General features: G+C 41.5%; 1 protein-coding gene and 1 long non-coding RNA gene across 4 annotated transcripts in view; one reads left to right on the forward strand and one right to left on the reverse strand.

Moving 5' to 3' along the window:
* The window catches only part of PPARGC1B (PPARG coactivator 1 beta), a 97,445-nt gene that overhangs the window by 19,223 nt on the left and 63,778 nt on the right, over positions 1-14,444 (reverse strand). For 2 of the 3 annotated variants that reach the window (XM_056574744.1, XM_056574745.1), the window contains exons 2-6: positions 10,411-10,578; positions 7,083-7,277; positions 4,712-4,825; positions 3,242-4,280; positions 718-754 (exon numbers count right to left, since the gene is read on the reverse strand). In XM_056574744.1, coding sequence (XP_056430719.1) covers positions 718-754; positions 3,242-4,280; positions 4,712-4,825; positions 7,083-7,277; positions 10,411-10,578 — 1,553 coding nt within the window. The remainder of the gene's footprint in view (positions 1-717; positions 755-3,241; positions 4,281-4,711; positions 4,826-7,082; positions 7,278-10,410; positions 10,579-14,444) is intronic. The other variant, XM_056574746.1, reaches the window with a different exon arrangement.
* Positions 1-14,444, forward strand: part of LOC130369451 (uncharacterized) — a 56,456-nt gene that overhangs the window by 3,456 nt on the left and 38,556 nt on the right. The window contains exon 2 of the long non-coding RNA XR_008892759.1: positions 6,509-6,925. This is a non-coding gene — a long non-coding RNA (uncharacterized LOC130369451). The remainder of the gene's footprint in view (positions 1-6,508; positions 6,926-14,444) is intronic.

Below are 14,444 nucleotides of genomic sequence, written 5' to 3' on the forward strand. Positions count from 1 at the left end.
CACCTTTGTGGCCTGCTGGAGGTCATTTTGCAGGGCTCTGGCAGTGCTTCTCCTGCTCCTCCTTGCACAAAGGCGGAGATAGTGGTCCTGCTGCTGGGTTGTTGCCCTCCTACAGCCTTCTCCACGTCTCATGATGTACTGGCCTGTCTGCTGGTAGCGCCTCCATGCTCTGGACACTACGCTGACAGACACAGCAAACCTTCTTGCCACAGCTCGCATTGATGTGCCATCCTGGATGAGCTGCACTACCTGAGCTTGCACCGCCAGCATTCAAAAGTGACCAAAACATCAGCCAGGAAGCATAGGAACTGAGTAGTGGTCTGTGGTCACCACCTGCAGAACCACTCCTTTATTGGGGGGTTTCTTGCTAACTGCCTATAATTTCCACCTATTGTCTGTTCCATTTGCACAACAGCATGTGAAATTGATTTTCAATCAGTGTCGCTTCCAGAGTGGGCAATGTTATTTCACAGAAGTGTGATTGACGGAGTTACATTGTGTTGCTTAAGCATCCCCTTTATTTTTTTGAGCAGTGTACATACATAAACATATATTTGTGACATATTCGTAAAGAACACACATATGCAATTTAACATTAAAGGCTCTGATTACTGTGCGACTAAACTACGTTACCCAGTAAAAAAAAAATGCAATCCAGGCTCATTGAAAAGAATAACAAAATATTGTATCTATTATAGCAATGTAAAAAGTGCTTACGTTTCGGTCAAAGACAATGAAGAACGACAGGTGTTATCTGAAAGGATAAAAATAAATTTATAGTAATATTGAAATATCATGAAATGCAATTGGGTGATATGTGCAATACTAATTTCCCCCACTGGATGGTGCTACAGCCTGTAGAAAACGAAGGTGCATTAGTGATAAGACCAGGTCTGACTAGGATGCTGAACCACCAATTACCTAGACTCTATAAAAAATGATTAGAAAATGTGTATTCTAAAAACACACAGCTCTAGGCTTCAATACAGGCCACTGTAGGTTACCAGCAAATCCTTTCCTATAATTATGAACTATATCCACAGAACACACAACCCCCTTTGGCAACTACTAAAAATCTGACAAAATTTGAAGCATGCTGTCAATGACTACACTGGACCTTTGCTCACATCTCATTTCTGAATACTAGTGTTGGCTGTCTGGGCATGCTGGGAGTTGTAGTTTCACAACAGCTGGAGGCCCCCTGGTTGGGAAACACTGGTCTACACAGTGCAAAAATGGGTACCAGTGGTCTATAGAGCCCTTTAATTCTGGAAAACACTGGTGGCCCGAGATCACAGACTTCACTAATGTGAGCTTCTAATTTGTAAGGTACGTAAAGATCATTTTGACTGGATTTCCTCTACTACGCTTCTATAAGCGGAGACTGCATGAAAAGCAATAATCAGGTCCTTGTGTACATTACAGATGGGTATTAGGACATGGTAAATTATGGTTTTAAAGGGGTATTCCAGGCCAAAACTTTTTTTTATATATCAACTGGCTCCGGAAAGTTAAACAGATTTGTAAATTACTTCTATTAAAAAATCTTAATCCTTCCAATAATTATTAGGTTCTGAAGTTGAGTTTTTGTTTTCTGTCTAACTGCTCTCTGATGACTCACGTCCCGGGAGCTATGCAGTTCCTATGGGGATATTCTCCCATCATGCACAGCTCCCGGGACGTGACATCATCATTGAGCAGTTAGACAGAAAACTTCAGAAGCTAATAACTATTGGAAGGATTAAGATTTTTTAATAGAAGTAATTTACAAATCTGTTTAACTTTCCGGAGCCAGTTGATATATATAAAAAAAGGTTTTGCCTGGAATATCCCTTTAACAAACGTCTGACATTTCATGGCACGTGGGAGTGTCTCCAGTCAACTGATCACTAAAAAGGGACTCCTTTAAAAACATTAGTGCCTCCCCATTTTTGCCATCTGTGATGGTCTCAGCACCGGAACCCCCACCAATCATAGTTTATGACAGAATGTAAGAGAGACTTGGCACATGGATATAGCTGCTCAAACAATGCTGCTTTATTTTCTGCCATCCATAAATAAGAACACAATGCTATTTCTAGAAATGAACCTTCTTCAGACCATCGAAGAACCTATAGCCATAACTGGTGATACTAGTCCGGTAAAACAGTTAGCCTTTGTTTTTGGTGGAAATGTTTTCCCTGCCTTCATTTAGGGCAGATTTGGATTCCAGTCAGTAATTCTCGTCATTGTCCCAAAATTTGGCTTATGTGACAATGGGGCAGAAAGGGAAGGTTTTTCGGCAGACAACTGGGGCTGTGTGACAAGGAGTAGGGATTATACTGCTGTGTCAGACCATCAGCATATAACCACCCTTGAATGGGCATCTATGTGTTTTGGTTTAAATATACTGTAAGGGAAAAGACGGAGCACTCACTCGGATGTGGTTGCAGTGGCTTCTTTATTCGTTCTGTATACCAAACATAGAAACGTAGAAATGAAGCACTCACCAGGTTAGAAGGTAAATCGCCAGCTTCTTTTATTTCATGTATAGCTTACAGCGATGTAGTTGGTGCGAGGGAGAACGGACCGTCGCCCATTCCTTTTCCCCCACCTGCTACACCTGTCCGCTCTACCACGCACCAACTACATCGCTGTAAGCTATACATGAAATAAAAGAAGCTGGCGATTTACCTTCTAACCTGGTGAGTGCTTCATTTCTACGTTTCTATGTTTGGTATACATCTACAACTTCTGTATGTGAGCACCGAGAGGGTCTGTGTGTTGGACAAGCCTAGCGGAAATAGTTAAATAGTGGAGGTGCAGTGCCGGGCACAAACTGTTTTGGACTGTGTTCTTTATTCGTTCATTCGAACTGGCGGGAGTACAGCGGTGTGGGGAGACTGGTGGTGGAGACGCGGGGGTATGGAGCGACGCGCCGTTCTCGCGCCTTGGCGCGAGAACGGCCCATCACTCCATACCCCCGCGTCTCCACCACCAGCCTCCCCGCACTGCTGTACTCCTGCCAGTTCGAATGAACGAATAAAGAAGTCACTGCAACCACATCTGAGTGAGTGCTCCGTCTTTTTTCTTACAGTATATTTATATTTCTATACCATATTCGTACGGTGACGGCACCCGAACAGATGATATTCAGCTTCTAGGGAGCCGCAATGTTATGTATGAACTGCACTTGTCCTCAACTACACAGGTGGTGCCTTTTTGTGTCCTGTTAGCAACTATGTGTTCTGGTCTGTCTTACCTGGAGGATGATATGGCTGGTTGGCAATGTCAGTATGTGCTTCTAGGGCATCACTCTGAAGGCTGTCCAGATCCTGTAGAGCTCTGTCCAGTTCTGTTTGGCCATTTGTTTCAGTCGACTCTCCAACTTCTATTTCAGCAACCTGTTCTTCATCAACAAAAGGTTCCACTGTCAAACAGAGGTTCTGTGCTGCTGGGTGCTGGCTGTCGGAGTCTGTCCGTGCTGTACATGTCTGTGGAGAAGTTTCATCATTAAACCAGAACTCTGGGTTTAGTCTGCTTGAACGTCTGACATAAACAGAGCATTCCTGTTTGGAAGCAGATTTACTGGTCATCTGCTCTTGAGCAGCATCTGCTCCCGTACATTGACCGTCTTTCTTAAGAGCTAAATATACCTTTTCAGTTTTCTCCAATGCAGGTTTGATCCCCTTATTCAATCGCCCTTCTATTTTATCTTGTGGCAAACGGCTACAAGATAAATGAGAGAATGCTGCATATACTGGCTGGACCAGCCGGTATGGCTTGCTTACGTCCTCACAAATGTCTCTCGCAAGGAGTTCCTTTAGAATTGAGGACCCTGACCAGGTTCGCTTTGTCCTTTTGAGCATGCCCAATGCGAGACAGTTCCCTTTGGCATTTGCCAAGTTTACTTTGTTTCCATAAGTATGCACAGCTTGCGTTGAATCGCTTTTAGTTCTCTTTAAGAGACTGCTGGATTGCTGGTGTTTCTCATCACTGTGATGCTTTTTGAGCGGAAGGCAGTAGGTGTGCATATACCGGATGAGGTCTACTACCGCATTCTTTTCCTTCTCACAGGTGAACTGTGGATCCTGACCCTGAAAAGCATACAACGGTGAGGAACTCCCAGATTCATCTTCGCTGTTCTCCTCTTCAACTGAATCATGTACTTCTTTATTGCTTTCATCCTTAGCTGTAGGTGGAGGGACATGTGTGATTGATACCAAATGTCTGTGTAGTTCACTACAGCTTCTTCCCTGTGCTTGAGGAATGCTAGTAGGTTTTTCTTGTGAACTGTCCACCTGCAAGACAAATTCCATTATGAAACCTTATGGATTCGGATTATCCAGCATCTTTGGCCACATTGGCCATATCCCCCTTGCCCCCATACAACTACGCAGGTAGAAGTATTCCCAGCTTGCAAAGTTGGGCTAGGCAGTGTCCAGAAGACTGATAGAGAATGAATGGAATTCTGGCAGTGAACAGGCAGTATGTTCCATTCGGGGGACAGCTCCTTACTCATAATCAGTTTGTTATCCTCTGTCCTGTAGACAGGTGTTTACTTTGTGATGAGTTGGGGACACCATTTAAATGCATAGTAAGTATTGTGTACACATACATATGACCAAACTTGTAATAAATACACTGGCTTGGTAATAACTGGCCATACACACATAGGATAGGATACATCACACCATCAATGTTATTAAGAACGTACAAAGGCTGGCTTTACCTTTAAACACTGTCGCTGAAGACGGACCTTTGAGGTTCCTTTTTGTCGAGAGCTGCTCTCGTGTGCATCAGAACCAGTGGGTGTCTGTGCTGGAGAAAGAAGTAACTTCTTAAGCTGAAAAAGACCAAGCGAAGACACATCAGAGACTATACATGGAAAATGCTAAAAGCTTCAGTACATATAATAAACACACCACTTAAATACGAGCATGGCATCAAATATATAAGTGTTCTTTACATTCCTCTGTACGTAGCACATGTAGAGACACCATGTGCACTCTATTAAACTGAGCATAACACCTCATGTTGACACTAATGCCTGTAGTAGGAGTGCACTGCACAGGTATCAGGACACGTTGGGGGTAGAAAGATTTACACAGGGATCAATGTCATTTTCTCCAATTATATTATTCTAATTCTAAAGTGAACAGTGTCATAAAAAATATCATTTATAACAACCAGGATTTCTAACTTGTTATAATGACAGGAGTGGGCGAACAGCTTTATAATAAAATCAAGTATTCATGAATTTTTTTTACTTATTTATCTACATATTGTTTTCCAATAAAATGTTTTTTATAAGTTGGAACAATCTTAAATATGAAATAGATGCTGTAGAAATAGACAAAACCGCATCCAGTAAAGAGGTATTCCCAAGTTCTGAATGATGGCTCATTGAGCCAAATAAAATAAAAATCAATAACCTTTGCAAACATTTTCAACAAGGGACTGACTTTATGGTATGACCTCCCAAAATATCCCATGAGATATTGATGTTGTCACCTGGTTGCTATTGGATGTGTTTTCCAATTAGACCCCATTCACATCATGATTTGGGGCTTCCATCAGGCTGTACAAGGGCAAAACAGTCTAACTGTGACTATGTTCAGGCCATTTATTGGACCACATTTTTGAGTACTGCACAGACCGTGTCTATGTTTGAGAACTGGATTGAAGAACTGGACTACGTTTGTCCCATTTAAGTATATGGGCCCATTGGCAACACATCGGGTTGTACATTGGCAATACTTTTTGCTGTGGTACAGCCTGACAGAAGCCTTGAAGCCTCATGTGAATGGGGCCCATAATCTGTTTGGTGGACCACAAGCAAGTATCAGTAGATCTCTCTGCGCAATGAACCCACTAGTGCAGGCATAGGCAACCTTCGGCACTGCAGATGTTTTGGACTACATCTCCCATGATGCTTTGGCAGCATTTTGGCTGTAAGAGCATCATGGGAGATGTAGTCCAAAACATCTGCAGTGCCGAAGGTTGCCTATGCCTGCACTAGTGTGTGGTTTCCCTGCCCTTACTGTATACTTATGATATCACTTCCATGCACCACCAAACATCAACTTTTTTTTGTAAAAAAAAAAAAATAAAAACTTAATGCTAAAGTTTGTCACCTGCAATAAAAACTTTGAGATCACAATATAAAATTTATATATTCAAAATACTTATTACAAATATCTAATGTTTTTCTTTGGGTGATTATATGGAATTTCCTTACTCTGGATAAAGAAAAAAAATAAAAATAAACTGAAACATAATAAAAAATATATATATTATGCTAATTTCATCTATGAAATGAATCCAGTTCCCATTCATGAGCCACGGTAGTCATTTTAACATGAATGTTTATATTTTTTAACTGTGTCATAAGAAGAATATATACACTGTATATTGGCAATATAAATTATTAAATTTACTTCAATCTCCAATAAAACACACCAAGGACATACATTTTTTTTTTTTAAGGGAAATTAATATAACTATAAAAAATATTTGTCATTTGCAGTCATGCTAATATCTACTGAAAAAACAAGACCACAACATGGGGAAAATGCAAAGTAAGAAAAAAAACATAATAAATGTATCTAGTATGGCTCTCATATAGTTTTATGACATGATAATAGGTTTATGGTAACTATAACATGTAATGGAATGCAATGGAAACTTTTGCGGCTTCTTACAAATAAGAATGGAGATAAAATCCAAAGCTTAGTTCTATAGTCAAAGAATCAAAGAATTTGAGTGTACAGCGCTGCGGAATACTATTACTATTAATAGTATTCCTGGCAAAAGAATAATGTGTCACCAGTGCTGCATGACCTCTAGGGTATATGAAGCCCGTCCAGTGCCTCTTATCTACCAAGGTACTCTGGACATTCTGCAGTTTGCCCATTAAAAGAAAACATCTGTGTCCTGGATACTAGTAAGTACATATTACACAAACAACATATGGATGAGTTTTGTATATTTTTAAAGCCTTAAATGAAAAAATTCAGACCTTTGGTGCCTATCATACCCATGCAGGCGGCTATTCAGGGCCTCATCCATTTCCACTTTAAACAGTAGGAAGTGGTTCTTACTATAGACAGCTCATCTTCAGTTTCTAGACTCTTAGGGAACTCAGTTGGGCGGCTGGGTTTTGGCGAAAGGGCGGGTACGGGGTAGAAGTCCCCATCTCCGGAGGACATGAAGGCTGACAAGTTGATATCATCTTCCTGAATATCATCCAGTGTCTGTGTGAGGGCCGCCAGTAAGGCCTCATTTTCCCCATCAATCTGAAAAGAGAAACAGTGACATTGATCTGTTAAGCGCCATGTCCATACATTGACTTGTGACCGATTTAGTGAAGAAATACTGCCAAAATAAACAGTTAAATACACTGCTCAAAAAAATAAAGGGAACACTTAAACAACACAATGTAACTCCAAGTCAATCACACTTCTGTGAAATCACACTGTCCACTCAGGAAGCGACACTGATTGACAATCAATTTCACATGCTGTTGTGCAAATGGAACAGACAACAGGTGGAAATTATAGGCAATTAGCAAGACACCCCCAATAAAGGAGTGGTTCTGCAGGGGGTGACCACAGACCACTTCTCAGTTCCTATGCTTCCTGGCTGATTTTTTGGTCACTTTTGAATGCTGGCGGTGCTTTAACTCTAGTAGTAGCATGAGACAGAGTCTACAACCCACCCAAGTGGCTGAGATAGTGCAGCTCATCCAGGATGGCACATCAATGCGAGCTGTGGCAAGAAGGTTTGTTGGGTCTGTCAGCATGGAGGAGCTACCAGGAGACAGGCCAGTACATTAGAAGACATGAAGGAGGTCGTACGAGGGCAACAACCCAGCAGCAGGACCGCTACCTCAGCCTTTGTGCAAGGAAGAGCACTGCTATAGCCCTGCAAAATGACCTCCAGCAGGCCACAAATGAGCATGTGTCCACTCAAACGGTCATAAACAGACTATGAGGGTGGTATGAGAGCCCAGATGTCCACAGGTGGGGGTTGTGCTTACAGCCCAACACCGTGCAGCACATTTGGCATTTGCCAGAGAACACCAAGATTGGCAAATTCACCACTGGCGCCCTGTGCTCTTCACAGATGAAAGCAGGTTCACACTGAGCACATGTGACAGTCAGTCATTCTACTGCCTGCAACATCCTCCAGCATGACCGGTTTGGCGAGGGTCAGTGGGGTGGCATTTCTTTGGGGGGCCGCACAGCTCTCCATGTGTTTACCAGAGGTAGCCTGACTGCCATTAGGTACCGAGAGGAGATCTTCAGACCCCTTGTTAGTCCATATGCTGGTGCAGTTGGTCCTAGGTTCCTCCTAATGCAAGACAATGCTAGACCTCATGTGGCTGGAGTGTGTCAGCAGTTCCTGCAAGAGGAAGGCATTCATGCTATGGAAGGTCCGCCCATTCCCCAGACTGAGCACATCTGGGACATCATGTCTTGCTCCGTCCACCAACGACACGTTAAATCACAGACTGTCCATGAGTTGGCGGATCATTAGCAGCATGCCCAGGCGTTGTAGGCAGGTCATACGGGCACGTGGAGGCCACACACACTACTGAGCCTCATTTTGACTTGTTTTAAGGACATTACATCAAAGTTGGGTCAGCCTGTAGTATGGTTTGATTTTGAGTGTGACTCCATATCCAGACCTCCATGGGTTGATAAATTTGATTTCCATTGATAATTTTTGTGTGATTTTGTTGTCAGCAGATTCATCTATGTAAAGACGAAAGTATTTCATACGATTAGTTCATTCATTCAGATCTAGGATATGTTATCTTAGTGTTCCCTATATTTTTTTGAGCAGTGTAATATCAAGAGGAGTTTTTCCACCAAAAGACAGGTAAGGATATCTTCACTAGATGCCATATTTACACATTGATAACCATGTGTATTACTTTGGGGACCCGACCTATCAAGATCAGTACATTCAGTAATGGGAATATTATAATGCATATACGGTATATCCTCTTTTGTGACATAGTTACATTTTGAAACCCTGAAGGCCCTCAAAGTCTCCTCTCACAGATTATTTTGAGGGACAGGAGGAATAGGCAGTTGGACTTCAACATGCCCAATCCTTTTGTTGTCAGGAAGATAAGCCACTGCCAGAGGTGTCTGGCAGCGATTTACCACCATCTTCCTCGTGAAAGTACATTCACGATTGGCTGAGCCCAACATCCATGTGTATGAGGGGTTTGGAGAAGGAGCTGTCGGTTGAACAGATCTCTAATGTGTAAAGCCAATTTTAGTGTATAAACCATAGCCTTGATAAAAGGAGAAGGACTCAGAATGCTTTGTCTCTGAATGCCAGGTAGACCCTGACTGTAATGACCAACAAACCCAACCTTTTGCATTCGTAAGAAAAATGTGGAGAAACCAAAAAAGTGCTAAAGGCTTTACATATTATGCTTACAGACAACCCTGGAGACTGTTTGCTTTGTGCAATGATATCTTCGGTTTAGTTACCTTTACTAGCCCAACATCAGATACGATTAGACTATAAAAGAGGACATATACACTTCATTCAGGTTTAGAGCTGGCTACACACTATGGTCTGATCAACATAATAATGATAAAATCAATGTCTAAATACATCACTTTGAGAATTTATTCTTAAAAAAAGACATCTCACCCACAACAAGAGATTTATAGGCTGTTGGTATTAGGCGTGCTGTCATGGCAATGTATTAGATCATGAAAAATAGTGGCTGAAAACTGCTGTGAAATAAGCGGGGCATTTATGTTTTATGTTGACTTCCAGACTGTTCCATGTTTCTGTCTACTAGTACCCAAATGACTGAGCCATCTAATGTGGACTCTGGGTGTAGCAAGATATGAAGATTGATCTTTCCATAATAAGGAATAGCTTTCTGCCTCCTCTGCAGTTTCACTATAAGATCTAAGCCATTTCCAGACTCTTGCACTCATTTTTGCTTTAACCTGCTGGTAACCTAGCTCCCAAATCCCCTTAGTCTTCTCACCGACGCTGCTGCAGTCTGAGACATCGGAGGTGTTTAAACACAAACTCCCAAACATCCTGTCCTCTGCATTTAACAGATCCCCAGAGACTCTAAATCCATGCTAACAAATGAGAGCCTTAAATCTAGGCGGAAAAATACATCCAAAAGTCCTAGGTGAAATACAAACATAAGGAAAAACTAATTGGTGGGAAAAAAGTGACTAAAGGGACTAAGCCAAGCTTCCTGGTACATGAGACACTGGTCAGGATGGCAGCTCCTTAAGAGTTGTCCACTGCCAACTAGTCCATGATCCTTTTAAGCAAAGGTACAGGACTGTTAGCAAGCATTAGAAGCTGTATGGACCGCAATGCTTCCCATGGTACATACTAATGCCATAAATAGGTATCTGAAGAGGTTGTAGTCACCTGAAACAGCTCAGAGTCATCGGTGCTGTACTGGCTGGACTCATTCTCCGACTGATCATTACACCACTGTAACTCATTAAAGCAGCTGGTAGTGTCAAAATCTCCAGCATCCAACTGGGAAAGATCGATCTCAGGAAAATCCAGCGACAGAGACTCCTCACCAGGCACCTGAAAGAGAAGCAAAGGACACATGAGGATAAACAAAATGACTTGCACTACAGGACATCAGGAAAATCCCATTATTGGCAGCACAAATGAATAGCTTTGTAGGCCTCCAACATCTAGAACATTAAATAATAATACATGGTCAAGCCTGCACTTAAAAAGCTATTTGCCACGTGCTACTCTATGCCATGCGTATAGAACATTATGTCTACCACTACCTTCTAACGAGATATGCATATAACTTCATGATGGAACTGCAGAACAGAGGTGCCGAATGTCACGCTAAATTCCGAGAAGGTTTGCAATATAACACTAACCAATGGTAAAAGTACAGCTGTGTGGACATGAAAGGTCCCGAATGCTTCTGTCGTCAGCTTGTCAGGCTGGAAACATTCTATGCAACCTATTCCCAGCATTAAAATAGAAAACTATTACGAACACTGGAAGACCATTCTTTACCATTTGCCTTCATATCATATTGCTAGTATAGCAATAACATAGCCTAGCAACACTTCACTGAATGGCCACCAAGAAAATCAAATTCTGGCCACATGCACAGATAACGTTGCTGGCACAACACCAAACCATTACTTCCAAAGCAACAATGTCTTGGCTGTGCCAACACCGCTCATGGACCCACTAATGGTTTCCTTTAACATATGACATGTCAAAAGATAGGACAAGGCAAACCTCTTAAAACATCTGTTCTCTTTTAGACTTTGTACAGAATCTCTCCCCGGAGATAATGTGTGATAGAATAATGGTCAGTGCTTGCTGGAAAGCTTATCTTTTCCCCAGGTAATTCTACAACATTTTATGATCTTTAATTCATTTTCCCATCTTTTGCTAAAAATATACATTTTACATGAATTTGTGCCAAGATAAGAAAACAAAATTTGATTTCAGCAAGCCGAGGAAAAAAAAATAAAAATGACATTGAAGATCAATTCAAATTAAGTTTGTCCCTTCATATTAGATCAGAAAATATAGGGATTGTAGGACCTAGTATTAAAAATCGATTCAATCCAATATTCAAATGAACCACCCTCACTTACAGGACAGTTTAGGAGCTCTGCCATTACAAAGATTGCAGATCTGTTTTGCTGGGTAGTACAGTTGTTAGGAATAAATAAGACCGTTCATGCCTACCCGTGAATATAGGACGTAAAAAAGAACACCAGGAGCAATCCAAAATGTCCCCTATCTGTGAATTTAACTTAAATATTAATAGGTAATCATCATCTCCCAAGGGGAATTCTGAAAATCTCTAGTGCCAACCTGACTCGGGTCTGCACCATGTACCATACACGTGACAGTGTGTACTGACAGCCTCAGGGTGCATTTCCAAAGCTTTTTTTTTTTTTGCGTAGGCATAATGTATATAATGTTTTCTAAAATTGGAAATAGATTATATAAAAGAGCATAGATTTGCCCACTACAATGGGAAAGCACATGAATGCACCCATAGCTGTTTACTTAAGCTGCTATATTTGTGCATATGGAGACCGCTTTACTCTATGTGGTTTTCCCTTGTAGCTACAGCTTTCATACTATGAATGTATCGTTAAAATTAAGTATAACTAAATTAAAAAGGGTTATGGATCCAAACATTACGGACCTTTTACATGGGGCAATTTTCAGCTGATTCTTGCTACATGTAAAAATACCCAACAAACAATCAATCATCGTACAAGCAAACTTGTCTAATCGCTGGTATTATTTGGCCCTAGAAATTACCCTTGTATTGCCGACAATAATGTAAGTGAACAACCGCAGAAACAATCCAGCAAATGTCTAAGTGGTCCTTTATTTACAATTTGACCACGTAAACTTTCCTTCTAATATTCACCGATCAACGCAATCCAATGGGGGAGATTTATCAAAACCTGTCCAGAGGAATAGTTGCTGAGTTGCCCCTAGCAACCAATCAGATTGTTTCTTTTGAAAAGTCCTCTGAAAAATGAAAGAAGCCATCTGATTGGTTGCTATGGGCAACGCAGCAACTTTTCCTCTGGACAGGTTTTGATAAATCTCCCCCATTCCTTTTATCTGGAAGCGGTCTGCACGTTTGAGAGGAGTCAGACTGTCAGTTGACTGTCCAATGTGTACAGCAGCCATGGTGGAAAGAAGGGTCAGGGTGTTTGGATTTTTAATGCCCGGCCCTATTATTTAGAGAGAGATAGACTCCCGGCTGACATGTCTGGCTGTGGCTTGCCCCTTTACTTCTCATAAGGAACACAAACGGTCGGCCATTCTGAATGTTCATTTCTGTGGTTTGTTATTAAAATGTATGGCAACCTTTACCCTGCGAGGTTGTTGCTCCAGTATGATCTGACCTAAACATCCCACTGAATGTAGTAAACAATATTAGTAATGTCTATTATTCACAAACTATTAAAATGTAGACGCAATGAAATCACAAAATGGTGAAAACATAGACAAACCTGCTAAATATCATTCATTACAGATATCCATTATAATACTAATGGGTATTTGGAGAATGGATGCCATTTACAGGTTTGGTTTGTCATTCACGGCCATCCCTCTTGGTCTCATTAAGATGCACTTGATGTTTACCAGAAAGGGCCACTTCATTATTGGTAATCTAATAAAGTGAAAGGAGGCCTCTCTCTAACATGAAATCCCATCTTACTTATGAAGATCGGATAATGCTGGTGTACGCTTCCAGGGATGCTACGCTTCTAGCATCACCTCTGTCCTTTTTAACCTGATCCTATCCCCACCACTATGAAGATGGAGGACACTGGCAGTAGAGGTGTTAAAACGAGTTCCACTATTCGCACGGCACAAAGAGGAGGCCGCCCGAGCTCTGTCTTCTGTATCACATCTTGCTTTCCTCCCTCCTTGTGATGTGCGTAGGACTTAGCTCTATGCTCTGGGAACACAAGCTAAATATATCTCTCTAATTACAGAAAGCAGCTGGTACCTAGAGTGGTGGCTGCTTCCTCTACACTCTCACTGTCTGTTTGCATTACGTAAAGCGGGACGTAAATGATACAAGTTTTCTGGAGTAACTTACCTACATCAGCAGCATATAGAGGAAGAGATCTTACTTGACGAGTCTGATAAAAAGCTAAAATCATGAATCAATGTACTTATGACGTGTCCCATTGTTATATTTAGAGAGCTTGTATAAGTACCTGTCAACTAGGGAGTCTGGATTATTACCTTACTACTGGTTGGAATAAATAATCCAATTCAGATGAGCCCACAAGCGCACATTTTTGTACTATCACCATGACAGCATGTCATTTGATTACCTTGGTTGATTCCTATTTTGGCCCTAATCAGCAAAGTTTTACTTTATATTGAAAGATTTATTACAATAGTGAACCAAAAGAAGAAAAGATAAAGTACGGCACTGCAAGACTAAGGCGTATGGCAACAAGTGTGATGTGGGTAGTACTGGGGTCCCTGGTATATGGCGTTGGGTGCAGTGGTGCATAGATCCGATAGCATATGAAGACAATAGCGGAAAGAAATACAAGGATTGCACTCACCATCCAAACGATACTTTATTCCATGGTGTCAGGCATAAAAAGCTGGTGTGGGGGGTGGAGGCGGGGGGAGGAGTGACCGGGACAGACTGTTTCACGACACTTAGTGGCGTGAAACAGTCTGTCCCGGTCACTCCTCCCCCCGCACCAGCTTGTTATGCCTGACACCAAGGAATAAAGTATCGTTTGGATGGTGAGTGCAATCCTTGTATTTCTTTCTGCTATTGTTTATTACGATTGTGAAATGGGGACATGATGCTTCTCTCCAGCTTAGAAACTGAAGGAAATTGTCACTATGTAACCTTGTTTAATTATTTGATATAATATTTCCAATTGACTGTACAATGTGCT

Source organism: Hyla sarda, chromosome 4 (assembly GCF_029499605.1).
Source record: "Hyla sarda isolate aHylSar1 chromosome 4, aHylSar1.hap1, whole genome shotgun sequence".
In the NCBI taxonomy this organism is placed as follows: domain Eukaryota; kingdom Metazoa; phylum Chordata; class Amphibia; order Anura; family Hylidae; genus Hyla; species Hyla sarda.